This window comes from Athene noctua, chromosome 9 (genome assembly GCF_965140245.1).
Source record: "Athene noctua chromosome 9, bAthNoc1.hap1.1, whole genome shotgun sequence".
NCBI classification, from domain to species: domain Eukaryota; kingdom Metazoa; phylum Chordata; class Aves; order Strigiformes; family Strigidae; genus Athene; species Athene noctua.
The window spans coordinates 7,864,846-7,891,490 of NC_134045.1; the positions used below are offsets into that span (position 1 = coordinate 7,864,846).

The following is a 26,645-nucleotide window of genomic DNA, read 5'->3' on the forward strand; positions in this document are numbered from 1 at the left end:
TGGGAATAGTGCAAGTGACTTTTTTTTCCCTTGCAGGAAGCTGGTAATCTATAATCAGCATCTATACTTTCTACAGGGCAAGTGAATCTCTCTAATAGGCAGTTACCAAGCATTTTAGGTTTCTTAGGTTAAAAATACTGCCTGAAAACTTCTATGGAGAACTACAAGCCAACCAGTTCAGATTACAAAGACATGTAATGGGAAACAGCAGACCTAGGGAAAACACACCAACATGCTTCCCCAGGATGTTCCATCAGCCTCCAAAATGTCTTTGTCCTAGGAAATTCCCAAGCCAGAGGCAGTATCTTTTGTGCTGAATGGTCTCATGTGTTTTTTTTCTCCCTGGGGTCTGTAAGGTCTGTGCAAAATTGTCATCTGCAACAGTCTGAAACAGTAAGTTCCAAAGCTTAATTATGTCTAGCTCTTACAATGTTTTTTATGTGTGTTGAACTTGCTGCATGATTACTTGGTGGACACTTACTATCATCTCTCCCAAGAAGTATTGTCCATTACCTTTTCCATGCCACCCATTAATTTTATTACACTTGGCATAGTCCCCTAATTTGTTTTTCTGCCTGGAGAGTCCTAGCTGATTCAATGTAACTTCTGTTCCAACTCGTTGGTCATATTAGTTGTCCCTAACCAAAACACCCCACAAAACAACACTTATGCATCTGATGCTTTTGTGACATCAGGGACAAGGTGTGGGCACGTAGCAGAACTATATGGTAGCATTTCTTCATTCTCTGCTGGTTTCCTAAATACTCATAGGATTTATCCACCCTTTTAAGACTACTTTTAACACTACTGAGCAAGTTTTCATGGAATTATCCATTTTAAATTCAAGATTACTTTAAATGAGCATAGTTCAGAGAGCTTGTCACTGTATGTATGCAATTAGAGAAGGGTTCTTTTTCCTTCCATTACCCTAATTTCCACTCATTTTCTTTAATCACAAGGTCTTCTTATAGAGGTTTCTAAACAGTTTTTGGTTTTCACTACTCTGAATAGCTGAGCAGCATCAGTGTCACATTTATTAACTTCCAGTGCCCTGGCTCCAAATCAGATTTAAGGAGATTTACACCACAGTTAATAGTTCAGCGGATGCTTACTCTTTTAGAGCTGTTGTCCGGCATGTCACCTAGTTGAGGTGATTGCCACTGTCTGTTTATCTGTTTGTTCTGAAAAGTTTTTACTTGAGACAGGTCCTGCAACATCTCCCTTTTTCAAAGAACTTTGGCATGAAAAGCTCTAGTTCCTTAGCTATGAGCATTAATTTATAAGTTCATTTATCTAATTTTAACTGAATTCCTGATTTGTCATCTGTTGGCCAGGTTTCACATTTAACCTAATAATTTTCAGGTTTTTTCCCATTTTCTGCATTTGGAAGCAGCCTGTGGTCTCTCTCACTGCAGTGTAGTTGTACACTTAATCTGAAGCTTCATAAATAGTTTGCAGACTGCTTGCATCTATTTTATCCTTGACCACCTATTTTTTCTTAAGTTTTATTGTTTTCCTACAGTTCCCCTTTTGAAAGTTTGTCATAGCCTGTAGTGCTGAAACTGCTACATACGAAGAAAGATTTTGTTACTTTTTTTTTTTTTTTTTTTAAGCAGTTCCTGTACGCTCCTTTGGACCAAATAAAGAGATGTTTGCCCTTGTGGGTTCTTCTCATGACTTAGTGCTCCATGAAGCAGTCATCACACGTACCCATTCTATAAAGGATGACTCAAGTATTCCATTAGTGTATTTCCTGCCTTTACATATTGTCTGATCTCCTGCAGCACACTAGAGTTATGGTTGCGCTCCTGTTCAGCAGTATAATTTAGAAGCTATGCTCTTCCGATTTCAAGCCTGAAAGATCTGTAAGCATTCTGTACTACTAGTACAGTTACCTTGTCTGAGTTGACTTATGCATTCTTCAAGGTACAGAACCATTCTACTAACTTCCCTATGTAAACATCTCTCTCACATTGATACCACACTGACTATATTTCTTACACCCAAGACCTAAAATACCCATTACTTTAAATTTTTAAAAATGCCATGTTTCTCAATTGTTTTTCTCAGATTCTAGCATTTGTGTGTAAGAGTATTTCTCTCTGGGTCTAGTTTTCTGTTTGTGTGCCCTTTTTAAAAGGGACCTGTTTGGCGTGTGTTTCGTAATTCTAAGTCTGGGGTTTGCCAATCTGTGTGTCACTCTTTAGTTGATGATACTGATATCTGGAGGTTATGTTATTATTGAGTTTTCATTTTTCAAGAACTTTGATCTTCAACAATTATTCTGTACCTACGAGATTCTGAGTTGCACAGGATACAGTCTGGAACACAGAAATAATCTGAGCCATAACTTGTATTTTACTAATCAATTTGCTGTTTCAAGATATAGAAATGTCAATTTAGTGTACAGAGTTCTTTTCCTAGTTTTACCATTCTGAATAGTAGCTACTTACATAGCAAAAATTTACTAGTAAGGTAAAGAAAGCAGAACTAAGTCAATTTTTTGAAAGACGGTAAAAGTCCAACATTGTGATTTATTTTAGTTTCATGGGCAAATTTAAGACCAGTCTACACACTAATTGCGTGAGTTTTATTAAGGCTATACACAGAGCTTGGTTACTTCACTGTTAACAATCTACTGTACACTTACAGGTATCCCCTTTAAAAATCTATGGGGAAAGTAAAATCTGTTGTATGTGTTAAAATATATGTGTGTGTATATATATTGACAAAAAAAAGACCCTACAGTTCTTGGGCATTTTAGGCATGTTTGTAATCAAGTGAAAAACACTTAAGAATGAGCATAAACACAAACACAACCAGTATACCATGAGTCAATTTCTAATATAGTTACTATTTTTAAAAGTCATAGTGTGTAATTATTATATGTGAAATAGAAGCTGAAAGCATCTTAAAATAAATCCAGATGATCCTTCCCAATTACAATGCACATTCAACTAGAAATCTATTTATGAATCTGTATTCCTAATCCTTAGCTTAGTAGTGTACACCACTGGATTCTATCTATTTAAATTGACAATACTTCATCTTTTTAAAAAAAGGAAGAACATTCTCAATTTCTCATAGTTAACTGATCTGGCCACTCTACAACCTTGCTCATATTTGGCTTAAGATTTTCGTATCCTCTTCTGTTGTTCTACTGATCCTACAGCACTCAGGAAGTTCTGTGGCAGCTATACATACTTTAAGTGGAGGTTTTTACCGAATGAGTGTACACCTGGTTCACAACTTCTGAATTTGCGATTATTTCAGAATACACAGGTGTCCAATTATAGCAGTACTTCAATATTACATAGCACTTTTCACCTGTAGATGTTAAGACTATTAAAACACTTTCCCCTTTCCTTTGTGCTCCAATTTCAAACATTGAAGCATTTCAGTAAGCAGACTCACCCTCTAGATTTTCCACATAGGAGTTGGACATGAGTGCTGAATGTTGAGTCCATTTCTCTGTTGAACCTGATGGCTGGTATTCCAGGTCAGAGATAAAACTGTCTGTGTCAGAGAAGAAGACAGACATAACTACTGACTGGACTAAACCAAGAAGTTACAGTTCACTCAACCAGGAAGTGACTTTCAGTTTTCTTTTAATAGCACTAACTTTAAATACCCAGTTTCATTCACAACTACTACATATGTTGACATAAGTAACTATTTATAAATTATCAGAGTGCCTATTAAAAACAATATCACTTATCTTGTATATTTAGTTACTTTTCGGTTAGCAGCCAGAGCCATAAAGGTAATGGTTAATATTTTTGGATGTCTGCCTAGTTGTATCATCATGAATTTTATACTACATAAATTTAATTTTAGTACTTGTGTTAGTTTAGAACATTCCTCCAATTTTCTCCATCTGCTTTACTTACTGCGGTCAAATTAAACGTGCTTATGCCTGTTGACAGCACCTCCACTGAACAAGGTAGGCGAAAGAGTACTAGTAAGTAAAACTTTTATTTTTATTTTTCCCCTCCTTTAAACAAAGGAAGCTGTTGCTGTAAATGGCTGTTAGCTTCCCCTTTCCTTGTCAGACTACCTGCACGTTTTGCCCAAGGTACTGATCTGCGGTCAGGCCACACACAGTTTGAAGTGTCAGAATGCTAAGTATTATCCTGGTATAGATGGCTCTATCAGACCAAGGCAGTGTAAGAAACCAAGGAGGAAGTGGAGAACTGTGTTCCACTGAACTGGTTTTCCTGGAGGAAAAATGAACATAGAATAGTGTATTTATTACTTTAACCAACAAGTGCATGTTTATTCAGTTATGATTAGTGACTGTAGAGAGCTTACAACAATATATGGGGTTGGGTTTGGTTTTTTCCCCTGCTGGAGACAGAGCTGTGAGTTTAGTAAATTAGGCTTTAATACAATTAACAAAATTACACTGGAAACTGGCTAATTTGTGCCTTCTGGATAGAGCCACACATTTGCTTTGCCAGCATGATACCTAAGCCCTGCTCAGGGATGACTCCTGGGAGAATGAAAGAGCCTATTCTTACCCCCTCCTGAAACTCAAGCAGTTCAAATTACTACTTTGGATGACTTCTTATGCTTAATTGTTTAAAGCATAAAGTTACGTGTATTTAAACTGGAAGCAGAAAGCATTATCTTGGTTTCAATGAAAATGTCCACTGCCGTTTTGAAGGAAAGGAATAGATGAAGGATAAATTCTTGTCAAATAATAGATTAAGAAAAGAATATTTTTTCCCCACCAACTATGGTAGAATCAGCAAGAAAGCGACATTTAAATAAAGATCTAATCAGTCCAAGGAGATGGGCAGAAAACTACCTTGGGATGAAATAAACTTTTACCAGCAATCCTCTTTAAAGCTCAGGCTTTCAAAGGAGCACACAACAAAGACACTGACAAAAAGCCTCCAGAGAACAGTGGCCTTAATTAGCAACAGTCTCTACACCATAAAGTCTGCATAGCTTATACAATAAGGATTAGCTGTCATTTTAGCAGAGAATTATGATTATGAGCTATTTTTCTGATTAATTTCATACATAGAGGGATTCTGAGGTTCTTGCATGTTCTAACAAAGCTGTTGACAGTATTGAGTTTTTGCTTTTATAAATCCCTGACAAAACATGTCATGCATAGCACGTGTAACATGTCTCCAGCCAGCACCTTCTGGAATGAAGCATGCACTTGCCTCAGGCACACAATATTTGTTGTTTGTGAAATGTGGTAAATAAAGCAACAGCCTTTTAAAGTGTGCAATATAGCATAAAGATTTTGTTCAGTGCACACTGAAGTTAGATAGAACTCAAGGTGCCAGATAAACAGACATTAAAAATAGCTTTCTACCTCAATTTCATAAACATTTGAGAAAAGTTTCTACTTCCTTAAGCAATACTAAAATGTGCTTTGTACCCAAAGAATGCAACACTAAAATTAACACTATTAAATTGAAATAGAAATCAAGAAAATGGACATCCTGTAGATCTATTTAACTGACCAAAAATTCATACTTTTATGATCCACCTCTTTGTCCAGGCTCCTCTCTTAAGTAAAGAAAGGTTAAGAAACCCACCCAACTTTAAACTCTCAATTATCTGCACCAGATTTGGATCAAAGCAGTAAGTCACCTTAAAATTAGAGTTATATTATGGATACAGGCAGACCAAAAAGCTGCTGGAGTTATACCATTTGGTTTTCAGGATCTCTTCCTACAATAGTCAAGCAAGTTAATTTTTGTACCACTATGTGATTAAAAGTTTCACCTGTGTATCCTTTACTACTACTGAACTGAATTAGGTTGTATGGGCAAGGGGACTTAAACTTGAAGATGTACTGATTTTAGAAAAGTAGATCCTCCAAAATATTCTAGAATGCATAATTGTTTGCAGTGTTGCTAAAGTAGCACAGAATGAGGGTTTTTACTGTGCTTTGCAAAAATAAGATTGATATAACTGTATGGCAGGCCATATCAACTGTTGAGGTTTGGTACTATTGCTGCATCCACATATGAATACATGTGTTTTAGAGGAGAGATGAGTGAATTGCTTTATTTACTGAGGCAATGAGCATCAATAAACCTCTAAGAACAATACAGACAAGTGCAGCACATGCTTCCTCAGATAGAGGCTTTCTTCTGTCAGCCCCAGATAGAACTCCATTGGCTGCATTTATGTGAAGAATCTCTGTAGCTACAGTACATTGGTTAGTGCAGTATATTTAGCCTGGTTTTGCCACATGACCAGCAAGTACAGTGTCAACTTTCCCTAACAAAAAAAAAATTGAAGCTGCCAGGCTGTAATTAACCCTCAGTTGTCTTCTGCTGTGGAGAAGCCAGCTGATTCTGTTGGTCTGTTATCAGAGAGTTACGTGGCAGGCCATGTTTGCAATGGCAGATTTATCAAGGACATAGTGGGTTGCCTTGCAGGTTACCATTTCAAGTCATAAGACAGGCTTACTGGCAGTAATTTCAGGTTCTATGCCAGCTTTACTAAGTAGTACCTTTTTTTAAAATTAACTGATGAAATAAGGCTGTGTGAAATGTTAGGAGGAGTATAGTTTTCCTGTGCCCATTATGTTTATAGCTGTATAGGTAGGATGTGCCTGCAGGGGCATGGTAACAGATATCCCTGTTCACGTCATGGTTATGACATCACACTCTGCATTTACATATCACAGTGAAACCAACTCATTTAAGTCATGTTTACCCCATTCTCTCACACAAGGAGACAGATGACTAACACAGTAAGAATTAAGCAAGGACCTCTGAGCTAGAGGACACATGCTGCGCAGCGGAAAGCGGTGCAAAAGTGTCTGCACGACTTTTTGCCAGTGTCACGCGGGTGTGCCCAACTCTGCCCAGTGCTGCTGCTATTGCAAGTGTCTGCACCATGATGTAAACATGCCACTTGCACTCACAGAGTAGGTTTCTAACCTCTTCTAATTCTTAAATGGGAATCTTTATGTGGTGGTGCAACTAATTTAGCTCTACTTTGAATTAGTTACAAGGTGTTCTGTAGCTCTTGGAGGCAAATAGGAAGTTTCATACATTAGCTAGTCATAGATGCCTGAGGATTTCTCTGAAGTTCTTTACTCATTATCAGTCTATAACTGGTCTTCTCATGAGATGCCTTGCTAGCACAGATTTTATGAACACAGTGAATGAACCCTCTAGAAGATATGGTCATAGCATCCTTTAACTGCTGACAGCCCCAGATGGGTTACATTCTCTTCACTGTTCCTTACTGTTCCAACTGTTGCCTTTTAATCTACGACTCAGTCTGGATCCTTCTCTATTTCATTCATAACACCCATTTCTAAAAGTAGATCCCCATTCTCTTCCAACACATTTCAGTTTCTGCCTTATCACCTTACTCAACCTCCACATCTCAATGCAGAAACCCATAAACTTAACAGAAAAATTAGAACTGTAAACTGCTTTTTCATTGCTCCCTCCATACTGCTTGCCAATATATATATTATATACAGAATACTAAGAAAGGAGTTTGAACACAACCTTATTAAACAATTTATACTAGTACAATTTTCAGAATGCCTTTTATCAGCAGGAATATTGGGAGAGTTCCATGTACAATGTAGGCTAGTTTTTGTCACACAAATCCATTTCAGGCATACTGCAAGATGCAACATTTTGTTCTGTGCTTAGGAGACAGTAAAAAAACCTGAAGTTTGAGATGAACATCTCAAGTTTCAGCTGCACTGGGTTTTTGAGCCACTCTCCTCCATACTAAACTAGACTCTAGCATTCAGTATTCTTTGTGTTTCTGTAGAACTTCAGTGCTCTGTTTGACATGATGCTGCCTTAATTAAGAATGACCTGTTAATGCAGCTTTTAAATATAAAAAGTACAGTCATTCTCCAATAGTTATTAGTTACTACTGTGATTCTCCAGAAGTTAAACTGCAGCTACAGAAAAAAGCTACCTGGAAAAGACATACAAATTTTCTAGCAAAGATCAGAATAATCTCTGATCTTCCCAGCAAGAGAATTTATCAACTAGAGAGTTATCACAGAACTATTAAAATGAATGAATGCAAATGGCTTAGAATTCTACATGGAACGTGTCTGACAAAGCAGACTTACTGCTTTATGTACACAAAACAGTTAGAGGATTTCTAGTTATGATTTATAGTAAATCCACATACTGGATTTTCTAATCTCCAGCTTTATGTAATGGAGATGCAATGAGTAACAAAATGTAAGAGGATTAGTAGAAGGTCATCCTGATTTGCTGAATACAGCCTAACATAATACCTTAAAAATGGTTAGAGTTGTACATGTTAGAAATATCATCACTGTAGAAAGCCATGAAATCCAAGGTAAACTCACTCCTAAACTGCAAACCACAAGAGAGTAAGTTTCAGATCAACAGTATAGAATAGATTTAAATCTAAAACTTGACAGTGGGATAGGTAAACCAACACACTAGGAACACTTTTTAAAAACAGTGGGGGAAAAAATTAACAAGGCCTCATCATATAATTAGACTGAGTCTAACTTTGACTAGCTTTTTTTTTTTTTTTTTTTTTTCCAAATGGGGAAGAAATGGCACCTTTGTTAGCTGAGCATACAACAGCACACAGGATGGATGATGGTTATGGGAAAGGACAGGAATGACCAACTGCCTGTTTCTTGTCATTTCAGCTGCCTTGCCTATTTGCAGCCCTAAATATTGCACCATCTATACAGGGATACGTTAGCAGCCTGGGGGAAAGGAAAAGCAGAGGGGGCAAATAAAGATCAAGAAGCTGCTTTTATGTAGTTTCAGTCCAAAAGTTTACCCAGCTTGTGCAGATAGACTATTGCAAAGACCTAAACAGAAAAAAGTACTAGTTTTCAGAACACCTTTTAAGTGTAGCATACAGTACAAATTACTTTGAAATTATGTTAGGTTGCAAATGTTTTTTGTAATATCATTGAATTTCATATCTACGTGTCCTCATGCGTTTTGATCCCTTCATCAAGTGAATTAGAAAGTGTTTCCTGTTGGAAGAAAGGATGGGAAGAGTTGGGAAGCCAAACTGAAAAGCAAATTCAAGGTAGAGATTAGAAAAGTCTAAAGACATCAATCAGATCCTGTTGAAAAACAAGAAGCCAAAGAGCCACACAAACTCGGGGAGGTGGTGGGGTATAAAAAAAGTGTACATTATGCAGACAGCCAGGTAGAGTTTCTGCCTTTAAATTATGTAATCCTTTTTCAGTCAGTCTGAACAAAGTCCAGCTTGCTCTAACTGGTAAAGGAATACAACTTTAAATACAATTTTAAATACTAAAAATACAATACAAATACAAGAATTTAAAAAGATACTCTATTCTGGTCGTTGGCAAGCATACTGGACTTTGCAGAGAAGCTATAAATGGTGAATCCACATGTGTTATACCTTCCAGATGCTGGATCAAGATTAATCCAGATGCTCTTGCCTTGAGCACTGTTGGATGAAGCAGCTTTGTAATTCTGTACTAAGTAGCAGATTTGGAGTTTTTTGGTGTGCTTTGAAGAAGAAGCCTGAATGTTGGCTGAAGAGGCAGTAAGATTCACTTTGAGGAGTCTTGCTGAAAGGAATTTATGTAACTACTATTCAGGCTGCCACTTCTATAGGCAGAGTTCTTCGGGGGTTTTTTATTGTGTTGTGGGGTTTTGTTGGTTTTTGTTTACATAATTTTAAATCCTCCTCTGTCAGGCTAAACAGCTTTGTAATTCCAGAACTAATTTTGTCATGAGGTAGCACGTCCATACTACACTCAAGTTTTGTTAAAATTTCTTAAAATATTTTATTTTCTTGGCAAAGAAGATATCTAGTATGCTAATTTTGAAATAGTGAATGTTACTTAAAAGAAAGCATTATTTATGTAGTGGAGGTCTTTTGAGTTTTTTTGTTTACTTTTTCTGAGACTACTGACTTAAATATTTAAGGTCAGTAATTCAGACATGATTTACAAAATCTTCAGTTGGCTTTGCCTTCGTGTTTTATTTTGAGAGGTTTATTTGCCTTAATTGGTAACCCTTAAAAGCCTATTTTCCAACTAAGTATAGCTTTCAGGTTTGATATATTAGCTGGGAGAACATACTGTATCAACCTTAATTTATGTATGCAATTATGTTTGGATTTTTTCCTTAATTGAATGTTAATGTAGAGTAACTGGTTTGCTATTTGTGTCTATTAGCTCTATTTGTACAGAAACTAAAATGCAATTATACACAAAATAAAAATTTTGAAGTTATTTTTTTAAACCACAGCAATATGTTAGATACGTTATAAAAAGCGTTCCCGGTGAAACATGATTTTTTTATTTAAAGCTGATTAAGCAGAGGAAGTAGTTACTCATGTTGAGAGATTTGAGCAGCTTGTTTCTTGTCACTATGCCCTTCAAGATTTTTGGAACAGCAGGTTTCAAGCTAGACATCTGATTTGTATTTGCAGATTGGAAGTGGGGGGGGGGGGGAAAAAAAAAAAAAAAAAAATCAACCGAACCCAACCCCCCAAGCAATCACTGAGTGGCAGTAATATGAAACTGAAATGAAGGTGGTCTCTGTGTTTGCAAAGGTGTTGTTGCTGCCAAGTGCTAGTTTAGCATTTAAAACCATGTTCAATTTTCCGTATAGGAAGTGTATAGTTTAATTACCAGTTATCAGATCTTCTTTAAACTTCTATAGCAAACATTATTTTAAAAAAGAAATTAATAAGACTGTGGCCATTTGACTCATATGTATATTGATTATACTTCTCTAAACTATCAGCAAGCGGCCATGCTCTAAGTGTGGCTCTTGCAGTTTTCCTGTGATTCAGTGTCTTTGTCAGCAGAGAAACAACTTGGCATTTTCACTGTGCTAATCAACTGAAATAGTTTCTAAAAGCAACTAACATTTGTGATATAGGGGAAAAAAAGGCTTTCTTTTTACTGTGCATTCATTCTAATTTCTGAACAAGTATAAATGAACTGCCAAGATGCTCATAAATGCTAAACACTTCTGCTTATATTGTGAAAAGTTTGACTACAGTATTTAGTTGTGCTTTATTTATTTCTAGGTCTTTTTTGTGGGGGTGGAGGGAAGAAGGATGAGAAAATGTAGGTTCTAACATGACACTTCTTGAAACATGAGATTTCTTTCTCACTCCCCTAGTACCGAAGTAGAACATGCTGGTGGTTTTGTTGCATTGTTTGATAAAGCCTTGCTCTTCTCCCCGCAGCAAGTCCTTGATCAAAGCAGTCTCATCCTTCCTTTCTAAAAAAAGTTAGGTTGACTGATAAACAGTGTTTCTAAAAAGAGAGCTTTGTTTAATCAGGGTGGCTATTTAACTGAAAGCCCAACTATATTATCAGTTTCTCTCATTTTCTTCCTAGTATGCTGTGACTTTAAAGGCATTTCTTACTAAATTGTCTTACTACTGACTGGAGGTAACAATAGCAAAGATCCATTTCTGCAGGAAACTGGCACTGACATGGATATTTAACAGATGGCCTGCACTTAAGTGTTTACACTGCTGCTGATGCAGTAAATAATTACTAAGGATGATTAAAAAAACCAAGCAAACAGAAAACACCCCACAACAGTTAAAGCTCTTGTAGAAAAGAGATACCACAAAGATTCCCATCATCAATACCAAACACACACCTTTTAAGGCCAGACCTTCTGTTCTTCCAATCTTATTAACATGACATGTTCTTTAAATTGCTTGGCATCCATGCCTCAAATGGGCTGACATTTAGGATCTGATACCTCTTTCTTTTCACTTGGTTGGACAAGTTTTGTAAATACCTGGACAGTGTTAATTTAGAGAACTTTATAGCCTGGCCTTTAGCACTAGAATGTCCTTGTTCTGTTCATGTTAAACAAGTGAGTTTCTCAAAAAGGTAGCCAGAGGGGTAAGGAGAAAGCAAACAGCTACTGTCAGCAGAGGTGCTGAATGATGGCAGTTTATCTACAGAATGTCTGTGAGGAGACTAAGACAGTGCCAAAATGCATATGATGTATTTTAAAAAAACTAGTCTGCCCTTCAAAACTGGGATGACTCCAAGAAAGAAGACTCCAAACTACATTTATGCAACTTAAGACATATTATTATGACTTTTGCTGAAAGATACCAAGACAAAGAGAAAAGGCTTCAAATTAATTCCTTGTATATAAAGTGTCAATGTGTAAGAGTTAATCCTCAGGCCCTGTTTTATGACGAAAACAAAGTCTATGGGCAAATTAGATTAAAGTACCTGAATTGTATAACTACAGATTTACAGCTAATATCATTAGATTTAAGTCAGTCATTGCTTTGGACAAAAATAGGACTCCATTTTGATGATACAAATTTACTTCTGTGAAGAGGAGTGTGTTCTAAACAAAATAACCCTCCCACACCCACTTTGTAGTTTAATGTAGATTATATCCCAGTATTAAAATACTGTATCTACTTACCATCATCTAGCGTGATGTCTTGTAGTCCTATTGTTTGAAAATTCAATTCTCGATCTTCGGGTTCTGGTTTAATGTTAATAGCTGCCCCATCTGGTGAAAATGGAGATGAATCACATACGGTATGGTGCACTAGGGATGATGCTGCATTAAGGGCTCCCAGTGCTGGACTGTGTGCTTGAGGGGAGTGCTGTCCCGAGTGACTGACAGTGGTTGGAGGGGGAGAGGAGGCAGGTCCTGAGCTAGGAGATTGATAAGGCATAGGCTGGAGCTGGGGTGAAGAAGGTCCAGACAGGGGTGAATGGACCAGAGGGTGGGAAGCGGTTGGGGATGGGGATGAGGCGGATGCTGGATTTGTAGAATGGTATGGGACTTGCTGCAGCTGGGGAGAAGATGGCCCAAGGGACCGACTCATTGCAGAAGGGATGGAGCCCTGCCCAGCGCTTGGGCAGTGGTATCCCATCGACGGTAGGTGAGCAGGTGACTGTCCCGAATGAGCTGGGTGTGCTAGCGGGTGCCCTGTGGTACTTGATGTTGACACAGAACCTGGATTTGAAGCATGAAACTGCATTGGTGGTAGAGCTTGGCAGCTGAGATTTATCAAATGAGGTACAGCTGTGTCTTGCTGAAATGAAATGGTATCAAATCCTTGACTGGAGGCAGAGTTCATAGGAAGACCAGACTGTCCATTGTATACATCATTAGACTGCATAGGCTGGTAAGAAGGCCTCACAGGAGGTGCTGATGTTACCTGAAAAGACTGAACCACAGCAGGAGGCAAAACATGACATTCTTCACTTGGACTAAGGTTTCTACCTTGCATGTGTGGCAGGTGGGGTACTGCTGAGGTCACCATTGCTGGGTATGGTGGTTGAACTGGACACACAAGGCTCCTGGGTGATGTAGACAGTAAATTGTCATGGGGATGCCCTTGCTCTGGTGAAGGCAATTGAGTTCGGATAGAATGCAGGCCCTGGACATTGCTTGTGTGAGGCAGGGCCAAAGATGGAACAGCAGACAAATCCACCTCATCTCTGTGCTCTTGCTTCATTATAACTAGAAAAAGTAAAACACTATTAGAATTCCAATCCATTTGTATCCTGCGATAAATACACACCAATTGCTGTTTAACAGCCACAACAGTATTGTTAATGTTCTTGCTCTAATTTTCCCTCTTTTGCTCTGCTTTTTTTTTTTTTAAAAAACTTTATGCCTGCTATATTAACTCTTTAAAGCCAGAAGAACTCTCCTAGCATTTACTCAAAGGCAGTTACCTTCCCTTTAAAATACCCTTCTATGCAACGTATGTTTTTGAAGACATTTGAAACCCAGCCAGAGAAAGTCCAGTACATCTAAAGGATACTGCTCATCCGGGTGGGGGCGGGGGCTGCTGCTGGGCTCCACTGAAAACACGCAGATAAGAGTTCAGTATCAGGCACCAGGAAAAGGGGAATGAAATTTTTAACTGGCTTCTCACTTTCCTTAGCCTCTGATCAAGATGAGAGCTGAACTCTGCCAACACAGTTAAATTAGTTGAGTAGTGGGTGTTGTTTTAATTACACCAGCTCTTTCACCATATCCCCCAATTTCAGTGATAGCAACAATTGGTCTTATAGTGCAGAGAGTTACCAACTGACACACTTTCAGTTACAGGATTTTTTTTTTTAAGCTACTGGTAGGCACATGAGAAGATACTGACTTTAAGTACAAATAGCAGAAAAATGCTAACACTTAACTGCTCAATTCCTCCTTGATACAATACACTGTTAAGGAAACTTATATTTATTTATAGACAAAATGGATTTTAAAATGTTTGTGCAATAACAGCTGCAGTTATAATTAAACTTGCTTCTTATTTAAGCAGTAAATGTCATTACTTCATTTCACCATTTAAATAGTTTAAAATATGGATTTCTCAAACAAAAATATAGTTTAAGATGTAACTATCTTGGAAGTTGATATTCTTAAGAATGGTTGAAAACACAATTTATGTATACTTAGTGTACCAAATACCCAGGTAACATTGATTAAATGGCACATGAAGGTATGAAGCAGGTACTTTTAAAGCACAAGTGAGCAAAACTTACTTTAAATAGTGTAAACTAATGGTAGTTGGCGTTGTCAGCGTACACATTAGCTTTAAGAAGTTAATATTAATATCCATATCTGAGTTCAAAGACTCCTTCAGATCCTCCAAACAGTACTAACATGGTCTAGCACCATCACTAGGACCTTGTGAATTGTGACTACTCTAAATGGGTATGAATTTTGTACAAGAAAATTATCAGGCAAAGGAGCAGGCATTGCATATCTAGTGGTAACCACTTCCTCAACACCAAAGGGCAGGGATTAAGATGTTTTAACTACATTTACAGTTAACACATACAGTTTTTGCTTTTGGCTAAGTTACAAACCGTTTCCTCTCAACATGCTGCAATGTGTCTAGAAGGGGGAAAAAATATTTTATCTTCCTTGTATCTAAACCTAGGGGGGGCAAGTTGACATTTGGGGGCAGGGTGTGCATGTGTGTGTGAAACCTGTTGTTCTATGATCTCACTATCCTCCATGTCATCACTAGCATTATTTAGAAAAGCAGCTTCTGAGATTCGCCATTATTCTCAATGAAAAATAGAATGCAAATTATTCTGTAAAAAGCGTAACGAAGAAATACCTGGCTGTAATTATAGCCCTGTAGCTCATTACTCTAAATTTCAGCTTTTTAATTAGACAAGCTTAAGTAAGTTGTTTTACAAACAATTTGAAGCTAGACTTCTTATCTACCTGTCAAAGATACAAGACTGGATTATTTTCAAATGTCTACTTTAAAAAAACAAAATAAAATGCAACTTTATTTTTTCTTTAATACCTGGTGTATAAGTAAAACGTTGAGACTGGCTTTTTTTCCTCTTGCCATTGCAGAGATAGAACTGCACCTGAACTGCATTTGTAATGGTTTTGTTATGGTATGGAGGAACTTCAAGTATAATGTTTGCCTGTATAAAAGTTGAAATAAATAAGTTTTACGTATCAAATGAAAATGAAACTGTTCTTAATTACTGAAAAACTAAAACACTTATTGCAGAACTAAAGCAAAATGATATTTTGAAATTGGTAAACTTCAAGTTTATGCATATTACATAGTGAAACAGTACTATATGCAAACTTTTATTTGGAGACTTTCTTCTTTTAAACACAAGTGTTCTGAAGGTAGTGCTTTTAACTAAATAGACACATCTTCTAAAGGATGCTTTATTTATCTGCCAGAGCATAAGAAGATTAGTAGTCAAAGAACTGCATTTTGGATCATTAAGCTTTTAGGAAAAATTTTAATGCACTGGAAATTATCTGTCATCCTAGCAAATTTATCTTGTTTTCTTTTTTCAATTTTTAATTTTTTTTCCACTGCTTTCACAACAAGCACACTATTTGCAGTTCCTTCAAAGCATCCTCTTAATGGCTACTCTATAGTATTAAGCCAATTTAGAAGTCTCCAGTTGTCTCTCTGAATTAGCCACTGATCTACTTTACTAAATGAAGTCTACATTTCAGAATAACAATGAAGATGGCTAGTTTCTCATTTTAAAACAGAAAGCTTTCTAAAGTAAGAAAAATTGTTTCTCACCCCTTGACACTTTTCCCTAATTATTTTCCCTTCTACCTCCCACTGAGGTCGTCCATCTGTTGAGAGAAATTTACAAATAATTCAAGCAAAAAGCATTTTCTAAACCACTTAAATACTTAAGCTGAAAAATACTTACATACTTAATATAAAACTGCTTTTATTTTCAGTCATAGAGGCCATTCAGCTGACATATATTGTAAACAAAGTTTGAAGTATAGAGATGATTTAGAGGTTTGTTGTGCAGGATTCTGCATTTTAACAGAACCTGCCGATTACAGTTACATTTCATTCCAAAGGAGGCAGTGTGCACTGTAAGCGTAAAGAGATTTTTTTCCCCTGTTTTTCTAAAAACGTTTTTGAAAGGTAGTTAAATTACTACTGACACTTGTGATTACTCAAACATGCTGATGACTTAACCTACAAGGCACCAGATGAGAGATAACATACACCACATCTTCATGTACCCCCAGGTTATACACTGAAAACAAACACCCACCCCTAACCAAAAGAGCCGGTAGTTCAAAAACCAGGCAAGTTGTCAGCATTGAGAGAAGCAAATCACCTTGGTGAACTTCTCCCTGCTCTGACCTAGTCTAACTCATTATCCTTAATCTGACACTCAGTTTGCTTGGTTACTGGGTTTTGTACATGTTATCAGAGAGCCTGCTGTTCAGCAGCAGTAGTTCTTTAAAAGGCATTCACCTTGATACAGAAACCCCCTACTTATGTTGTATTTGCTAATAAAAAAAAATCTCAACTCTTTTACTTAAATATTTAAGGAAATAATAAGATGTAGAAGAACTGGACTTGGCTGCAGACTTCTATTTTTAATGATTTACTTTTGCTACTGTTTCCCCAAAAGTTCAAATCAGGTGTTCAAGTCACAGCAATGATAATTTCAGTTGTTCAGATTCTATACTCTCTATATTAAAGGGACAATCAGGGAAGAAAAGGAACTCAACATATTAAGACAGCTAGTCCTAAATTTTCAGTCATTTTTCATGCATTTCAGTCTAAGTCAGAAATATTAAGATCAAGACATATATCCAGAAGAGCTGCAGAATCAGGTAGGAATGCTGAGTAATTGAACATCTTTGAGTAATATGCATATATGTACCCGAGTGTATATGCGCACCCGTGTATAATACCAAACAAAACCAAAGAAAACTTGAAAAAAAACATTCATTATATCTGTTCGTAGTCAATAAAAATAGAAAATATTTGATAGGGGTTTTTTTGGTGTTAAATTCTCTAGTTTATGGAGTTGAATCATTATGAACGTGATAGGAAAGAGGATGAACGTGGGTTTAAGGAAAAAAAATACAACTTTCATTACATTTAAAGAGGTTTTAGAAATATTCGTCCAAAATCTGTAAGTTTCTTGCTTACTTTGAGATTCTATTTCCTGTATATTAGACTGAAAAATTTAATCTGCTACCCTCTCAAAGAATAATTTGTTTTATTTCATGAGATCAATATGAATCAGTTAAATTTTCCTACAGATTTCACTGCATGAAGGAAACACCAAGTCTTTAGTATACCTTAACCGAAATGCATGTCTGCAAGATAATTTTTAACTCTGCTAATGAACGAGTGTAAGCCTGCTGCAGTTCTCACTCGTAACTAAGCGTTGCCTAGAAGACTGAACTTGGATTCTAGAGAATGAGCACCTTGTAATACAACTGACCACAACATTTCTGATTTCCTGGCAATTCAGTACTTGACGAGCTGGTCAAGCACACAAATGTTTAATACATGTACAAAAGGTCGCTGCTGTTCATACCACTGCTTATTGCCACTATTTTACCTCCATGCACACTTGCCTGTTTACAGATGCAAATGAGGCACAGACACAGCTGAAGCAGACACTGCACACCAAATCTGAGCCAGATCTTGAGACTTTTTAAAAAAATGCGTCTCCCTTAAGAGTAACTCCTACAGAAAATCTTATGCAAATATATGGAAAAAAATCAGTAGCGTTTTCTCACTAACATTTATTCCATTAGGAGTAAGTCAGTTCTTATGCAATGATTAAATCAGATGTTACATGATGACATCCATGCCAAATAGTACATTGCCATTAATTCCCATTTTCTTTTTTTTTTTTTTTTTTTTTTTTGTAATAAGAAAGAAAATACATGGTATTATCTGTCAACAGCATCTTTCCAATACACACAATTCAGTTAGCCTGTAATTGTCTTCCTGGATCACAAGTACTATTTAATTGATAATTGCCAACCAGCATATATAGATAGGTGTCCAAACTGAAGTTTCAGATTGCTGCTTGTGACTTAAGTCTTTTCTTTTTAAAACATCCTTACTTCCTAAAAATCAAGCTCAGATAGTGTTCTTTTTTGCTTGAAAACAAAACAGAGATATTCATTTACCTTGTCCTTTTTCAAAAAATATAATTTTGGATTCTGGAAGAAAATTTGATCCTGTCACCACCATTTCATGGCCTCCATTTACTGAGCAACTATTGATGCTGTACTTCTCAATCTGAGGAAGTTCTTGAGCAGATCGCTGAGCTTTAAAAAAATATTAAGGGAAAAATTACTACTCTCAATTTTAATCATAATGACATTTCTTTTATGATCATAACTAGAATAACCAGGGGTGAAACAAATGTCCATCTATTTACATATATAAATCATATTTGTATATGATTTATCTTTGGGTTTAAAATTATGTTGAAATTATATAATTATAGAAATGAACCACCAAGAATCCATGAATCACAACAATCTCTACTGTTACAGAAAATTAAATTTTTAGTTTAGGAATATTGGTTCAAAAATTACTTTAGTATTTTATAGATAAAATGAATTCTAGGAGAAATTCAGATTGTTTAAGGTTATGTTTTGATTTCTTAGTGCCAGCATTTAACAAGTGAACTCTAGAAGTTGTTTGTTAGATAATACTGTATAAAGACAAGTAATGGTGTAGACTCTTGTAAATGAAATGGTATTAGTTCTTCCTGAAATGAATATTTATTTTCACTGAGATATATCAGCTGCCTCTGCTCATATACAGGAATTACCTTAGCTGCTAGCTGTGTGACTGCACTATGAAGTTTAAAGCCTAAAACACCTTGTTTCTTCCAAACCTTTAGGCTGCCACTTGGCAAGTACCATCTTTAAAGATACATTAATTTTTTAAAATCTAGTTCTTTACACACAATGCTTTTTACACACACTTGTTATATAATTCTGACAATAAACACTGTCAGAATGACAACACTACTGAGACATGCAGAAAAGATGAGTATAAATGATGTATAGTTAAAGCAATCTTACAGCATTCAACAGGTATGGAAGCAGTCTGCAGAGATAAGACTTTTCCACTAGGCTGTGGGATGTGAACACGAAACACAAGTCGCACTCTGGTATTCTTTCTTCCAATATCTGTCTCTCCTTTACGGAGCTCTATATCTGAATTGCGAAGTTTCAAAATACCAGCACAATCGATACTGAAGATAGGCGAGGACGGATGGATCAGAAAAGAAATGGAAGAAAATGAATCAAACTATTGCCAAAGTATGTTCTGTAAACCTTTCTTTTGTTAAAGAATAAAGAGCACTATTTTCTCCCCATGTTATGCTATTTTAAATGTCTGAGATTAAAAGATCTGTTAGTGTCAAAAATGGCAGCAGGTACACTGTTGAAACATTTTGTCTTGTAAATGTCTAGCTGCTGCTTTTTTGAACCTTTAAAGGTTATATGTCATTGCACATAGTTTAACCTTCAAAGTTATTGTACATATTAAACATCATTTACAAGGAGCAAGAGGCCTATATTTAGTTCTGCCTTAGGAAGGACTAGAGAATGACAAAAGTATAGCCATCAAATTCCAGCTACCCTTCCACATAGTTACTAATTATCCATATGAGACACAGATACTTTAATCAAGTAACACATATATAAGCTGTGAGGAGTGTTATCTTGCACATCACTGTGGGTTCACAGCATTCAATGGAACTAGCACCAAGTCTGCAACTAAGGAAATTCAAGTTGACTTCAGAAGTCTACATACGAAATAAATGTGCTACATAAACAAACGATTGTGCTTTACGCTGTTCACTGACTAGCCAGCTAGAACAGAGCCAGTTAATCGTTGCTACAACTAACCATTAAACTATTATCTAGCACATTCTATTTGGCAATACCTGAAGTCAGAATAATGCAACTGCTAAAAATAAATAACCGAAACAAGAAAAAGGCTTACCAAGATGCCAGAAATTATATCACCACATTCAATCAAGAAACAAATAGCTAAATTGCATGACTGTATTTTCATAGAAAAAAGTCTTATGCCTTTGTAAAATCAAAAATTCTACCAGCCAGTCACTCACATGCAGTTCTACAAATGTGGAGTCATATACACATATGGATTGTATGAGGAAGCATAGTCCCAGCAGCACTCTTCTACCTCCCCATCCCTCTACTTCCGACTACCTAAACATTTGCGTGTTTACAGTGATGTGTCTATCTTAGTCATGAGCCATATATTTGTGGAAAATACGCTGTTCTACAAGGTTTTTTCTTTCATCTTTACACACACACCAAAAAAAAGACACATAGCAACCAAACAGCTACTTTATGCTGTGATGTACCTGGCTGACATATTATTTTCAGGAAGAAGTGGTATTTCCAAGACTTTTGTGCTGGCAATTATTATCTCTTGACTAGCTGTTGCAACTGTTTTTCCAGTGATTCGGTGCACCTGGTAGAATGCATGAGGTCTTAAGTAGCGATCATCTGCTGTTCCGATGAACATTTGTAGGTTTACTGGCTTCTCGCTGTAGCCCAGGAGCTGATGAAAAAGCAGATGTAGTATTAAAATTTTAGTTGACTTTTACTGCATTTGTGTGTGCATAATATATAATCCACAACTAGTACAAAGGATTAAGAGTCAAATAGTGGTATTTAATTACCAACTTCTTCAATCTCTTCAGAAATCAGCAAACTGAATACAGATACATTCCCGAATAAAAGTATCAGCAACAACAATTACTTGAACAAATGGATATCAAAATATCTTTATTACCTTTGAATTTCTGAAAGAGAAAAGAATCATTTTACCTATAGAATTTCTACATCAAAGCTATGCTATGTTGTAGGTGCATTTCTGATACTGTTTTTAATCAAAGCTGAATTATTAGTTTTAGTGAGATACACCTAGTTTCTAGAATACTAAAAATTTTGAAGTTTATTTTTTCTTCTATGGATACCAGTGAGTTTTATTAATACATTTGCATTCACAAAACCTCTTATGTGAGGACAAAGAAAATTCTTAGCTACAAAATCAGGCATGGGGTTTGGGGTTTTTTGCAAAGAAAATGCTTTACAGCCTAAAATTTGTTATCTGTTAATTCATGCTTTTTTTTTTTTTCTTAAATAGAAGACTAAGCACCAATGCACTCAGTTGTTATAAAATCACCTGTTGCTTGAGCTAACAGTAGTAATTCTAGACGTAAAACATATTAAAACATCAAAAAAAAACCTCATCTAACTCTAAAAGGAAAAACTAGTTTCATGACAGTACATTGGTAACATATCATCCAGAAGATAAAAGGAAACAAATTTAACCAACAGTAATATGCAAGGTTCCTTTAGCCGCTGCAATTTTAAATCTGAAGCCTATAAAACATGTCTTATAAATCCATGAAGTTGACTTCACCTCCCTGCAACCGGCAAATTGATGCACACTAAGTTATATAATTTCTAAAAAGCAGTGCAACAAATTTACAGTTCACTGACTTTGACATCAACTTATGTTCAAACTGGAGGGAGGGCCAGACAGCCATTCTTTAAATGTAGTTTTGTCACGTCAATATTTTTGTCTCTAGGGAAGAGTTATTTGGTCACACAACAATATTATCCAAGCTCTTTACAGAACTAACACTTAAAAAACAAACAAAGCCATGTCAATTTAACCTACTCATAAGAGTAATTTAATGCCAGTAGTCAGCAGTACAAAAAACCCAAAGCACACCCACACCCAGAAGTCAGAAGCACCACTCTAGATTCCTCGGATCTTGATGCGCTACTATTGGCAGTAAGTTTTACGTACGCCAAACAGACGCCTGTTTTCTATATTCAATTGGTTATGATGGCACCTGCCACTCCTGTCACATTTATTAGAGTTTTCTCAACCAAGAAGAAAAATTCAATTTATGACAGAAGTCTGGAACTTTAAAGAGCCATTCTCAAAGCTTTCAGCCTTACATGAATGCTTTTGTCCAAGATGTAATACTCATTAATTAAACCATTTAGATACAACAGTGTTGGTCATATTTTAGTTAGCATTCTTCCCATTTGCTCAATGAGGTTAAATGTGATTAAGAAGCAGAAGAGCAAAAATCTAGACCACCTAAGACAAAGTTGAGCTTACTCAAACCCAGAACAACTGAGGCTTGTTCTTCACCTCTTCATATCCAGCACACACACAATCTAAAACAGTTTCTGAGCAACACATACTACAGACAAGCTACAGCATACACCTGTTACTGACCAACAACATACATATCTTGAGCAGCTGACATGAAAGGTTGATAGACTGAATTCATTATTTGTTACAATCACCGCATTATGAGATTGCTCTCAGAACATGCCCAATCTACCTTTATTTTTTGGGGTTGTTTATTTTTTTTAAGTGAATGAAAAGAAAGGAAACAGCTCAGAATTACTGCTTCTATTGCTTTTGCTAGGTGGGAGATCCCTAGGTGATTACTGCAGTAAGGAGACTGTGCTGCTCTTCAGGACTGTAGACAAAGAATTCCAAATTCCGTTGTCCTCAAATCTCCTTGTACCTTTCTTGGGAGATGCACACCATCTTCTCCCTGTTGTGCCTTTAAGGGGCCAGTCTAGTTCAACTCTTACCATAAAATGTAGGCTACATTTGTACTGCGTTGTGCACAGACTACAGCTGAGGTTGAAAAAATCTGCCACAAAAAGCCAAGCAATCTTTAAAAGTCATGTCAGCTTTTATCAAATACAATGTTCTGTCCTATAATTGACATATTTCTAACTAATTTCCTATATGATTGCATTTATTTGTGTTTTATTTTATTATTTGCAGGCTTTTGTTCTGTCAAATATGTAAAATATTTTTGTTCTCACTGGAGATCTCACCACAAACAGACCTAAATCCAGGGGAAAAAAAAAACAACAAACAACAAACCTTGATGCAGGTCTGCAACATCTTTTCAAAAGATTTTTTTTTTTTTTAAATACTAAATGAATATTTTCAGAACTCTGTGAGTCTGAATTATTTTAGGAGTTTAAAGAAAAATTAAGGACATGTATTAGTTTAGCATTTACAGCAGCCATCTTGTCCCAAGTTCTCAAGCCTGTGACTCCACCATCCATTTTCCTCAAAGTTAAAATTAAATCTTAACACAATGGAATACAGCCTACATGTGACGTCTGTTAAATGCATTCATTCTAATACTGGGAATTATATAAATTACAAGCCAGACCTATTCAAAAATTTGAATAACTTCCAAATGGGGTCACTGTGACTAAGCTCATTTCCAATTAAAGCTATCTTCCCCTTCCTTAACAATGGCCATGTACACAACAGTTCTGAAGATACTACTGATAGGAGAGAAAGGGCTGGCGGGGTGGGGAGTAGAAAGAGAGGGATACTCGTAAAACTAAGCAGGTCTGTCTATGTGTAGTTAGTGGAGAAACTCTTCCACAGAAGCCTACAGAGACCAGGAGCTTAATTTAGTGAAGTAAAATACACCCCATGCCAGCAGCTGCAGTGGTATTGCCCATGAGACTCCATGGCCATATACAATTGCCCAAAGCTGGTCTAATGCTAGTTTTGCTTCCATTGTTCTTGAGCAAAGTTTCACCCTCTATGCTCACCCAGATATGCTACAGAAGACATATAAGGCCTCATTTCTGCAAAGCACGTTGTGGGAGGGGAAGGTGGTCTGACAAAAAAAATGCCCACCTGACCAACAGATTAGTTATGTATCAATAGGTTATCAAGTGCATTTTCTGTATGATGCTCTTGTGATACAGGCTTGTGTACTTGTTGACTGTCTCACATCACTGCAGTACATTAGCTATACCAGTGTAGAAATTTGAAACTAAGTTACTACCATTTCAGAAGAAATAATAAAAACCCTACAACAAGACCCCACACAGCAGTACCACCTTTAGTCATTCTCCTTCTGGTTTACATACTAAATCAAAACAAACAAGAACTCAAATGCCCCAAAGAAACTACAAAGATTATAATATACAATATTATATATTAACTTTATAAAATATTATAAAATATATTTATATATAAAATTAATAATATATATGTTATAGTTATTTAGAAGAAACATAAGCATGTTATAATGCAGAAACATATAAAGAAGGCATCTCAAAAATGGTCTGTAATAGCATCAGGACAAATCCCTGAAAATTTCATATGTACTTAATAGCCATGCTAGTGTAAACCAGTCTCAAAACAAACCAACAGGCCAACAAGGGCCCCCCAAACTATGTCAATCAGATGCTTACACTATAGCTTTGTCTCAAATGATTTTCTGCAAAGGATCTGCAATCAAGTCCTGTTAAAGGCACCGGAACATATATATCTATATATGGTTTGGCAGAGTAGTAACATATTGGCAAGGTAGCAGAGACTTCATAAATTTGTACTTAGCATTACAGATGATTTATTGCATTTATTCAAGGTTTAAAATAAAGAGAACAGCATAAAAGGAAAACAATGTAAAGGCATAAATATAACTAACTGATACGTGCAAGTAAGTGAGGCAATTAAGGAAGCTGGGGGGTGGGGAAGAAAAGAATAACCCTTTCTCCCACATTATAGACTGTAATTCAAGGCCTGATCACAGTAATAGGCACACATAAAAAGGAAATATATCACAGTCTTAAGCAAGCTATGAGGAGGTTGCACAGGGTCCTCATGTTTCCAACAGCCATATTTACAGCAAGAGACAGTAAGCTTAATAGGCTGTGGATGCTAATGAGATAGCCTTACGCACTAGCCAAGACTGAGGCAGCTAGAGAGACTGTCAAAACATGCTGATAAAAAAACCTTTATTATAAATTTGTGCTTTAGAATTAACAGTTTCCCCTTAAATCTTGTCTAACTGAGCTGACAACTCTAGGCATAACATGGATCCTGCAAGAGTAAAATTGAAAATTTACAGCATGTCTAATCAAAGAGAAGAGTCTGCGGGGGCCAGTGAGCTAAGGGGTAAGTACAAAGTGATCCAACAGCTTGTGGAGATGATGCCTGCATATCCCATCTCATTTCTATTACATAATCATTCAAAGCCTTCAGCGAAACCAACACGCTGTGCCTAGCTAGCGCCACATAATTAAAGACAGTCTATATCGTACCACTCCTGCGAACAGAGGACAACGCTGGATTACTTTGTTAATTCACCTGAAAGTGCTCCTACCTTATTTAACTGCAGCTGCATTCAGCAGCTTGCTGAAAAGTATGAAAGTACTCTGAAGTCCATTATATGAATAATTGCTTGGGTGTCTCTCTTTACACAAAACCTTTACATAGTAAGCAAAGAAAAACTTTCTGCCCATCACACTCGGTCCCCACTGGAGACTGAATTATCACAGAATCTGAACTACCTTCTCCCTCCCAGGAATGGTGTCAATTGTTCCCCAAAAGAAAGATGATATTTGAAGCCTGAATTGCCATTAGTGATGGAATACTATCTTGTGAATAGTGAAAGAGACTTACTATTCAAAATCAACTTCAAGTCAAGAAAAAATGATGTATTTTGGAATTTAAAATGCATTCTTTTAAGTACAGTTTTGTTTTAATTCAGAAAACTTGATTGTTCTTAGTTTCACTGACAGTGGTGTGACACACACTATTACCTCATCTGCTTTACGCACAGTTCTGTATGTTTAACAGCCCAAATGTGTAAGTCAGTATATAAAAAAAAAAATTGCTAGTTGTTCCTCAAGAAAAATACCTGCCTAATTAACTTGAAAGAACAGATACTGTGTTCTGTCCAAATACCTAATGAAGCCATGGTACCTGTACCTTTAGTTCACCATAGTGAAGAATACATAATATATACAAATAAGAACATAGTGTCTCTATACAGACCATAAGTATTTAAATTGACAAACCACTTTACAACCTACTGGCAATCAATTGCTTCAGTATCAGCCTGCCCAGGATTCAGTCATGGGTCACTTACAGAAAGGCAGTAACTGAAACTACTGGTTGAACACTAGGTGTATTTTCAAGCATGCCTTCCAGCATTTACTCTACTAATGTACAATCCTAGAGCTGCATGCTACAAAAAAAAAAAAAAAACCAAAACAACAAACCAACTATTTTACTTAAAAAAAAAAATAACCAACAACAAACTTCACTTTCCCAGGAGTAGCAAACACCATACTGTAGACAACTAGTAAGTTACTGCACACTGTCACTACTGACCTCTAGAAACCCTCCTCCTCTGTAATAGAATACTGATACACCACCCACTGCTTTGCAGAGGAAACTCAGCCAAGTTGTTTTTGTGTTTCTATATCGTTTCCATAGCAAAGGTCAGTGCATGCGTAAGTTAAACTAAAGCTGGAAGGCTAAAGACTGAAGGT

At 36.4% G+C, this 26,645-nt stretch overlaps 1 protein-coding gene across 2 annotated transcripts in view; it reads right to left on the reverse strand.

The window, feature by feature from the left end:
• The window catches only part of NFATC3 (nuclear factor of activated T cells 3), a 75,025-nt gene that overhangs the window by 9,688 nt on the left and 38,692 nt on the right, over nt 1–26,645 (reverse strand). The window contains exons 4-10 of one of the 2 annotated variants that reach the window (XM_074913741.1): nt 20,645–20,844; nt 19,329–19,501; nt 18,420–18,560; nt 16,033–16,088; nt 15,277–15,403; nt 12,414–13,466; nt 3,415–3,516 (exon numbers count right to left, since the gene is read on the reverse strand). In XM_074913741.1, the coding sequence (XP_074769842.1) occupies nt 3,415–3,516; nt 12,414–13,466; nt 15,277–15,403; nt 16,033–16,088; nt 18,420–18,560; nt 19,329–19,501; nt 20,645–20,844 (1,852 nt within the window). The remainder of the gene's footprint in view (nt 1–3,414; nt 3,517–12,413; nt 13,467–15,276; nt 15,404–16,032; nt 16,089–18,419; nt 18,561–19,328; nt 19,502–20,644; nt 20,845–26,645) is intronic. The other variant, XM_074913742.1, reaches the window with a different exon arrangement.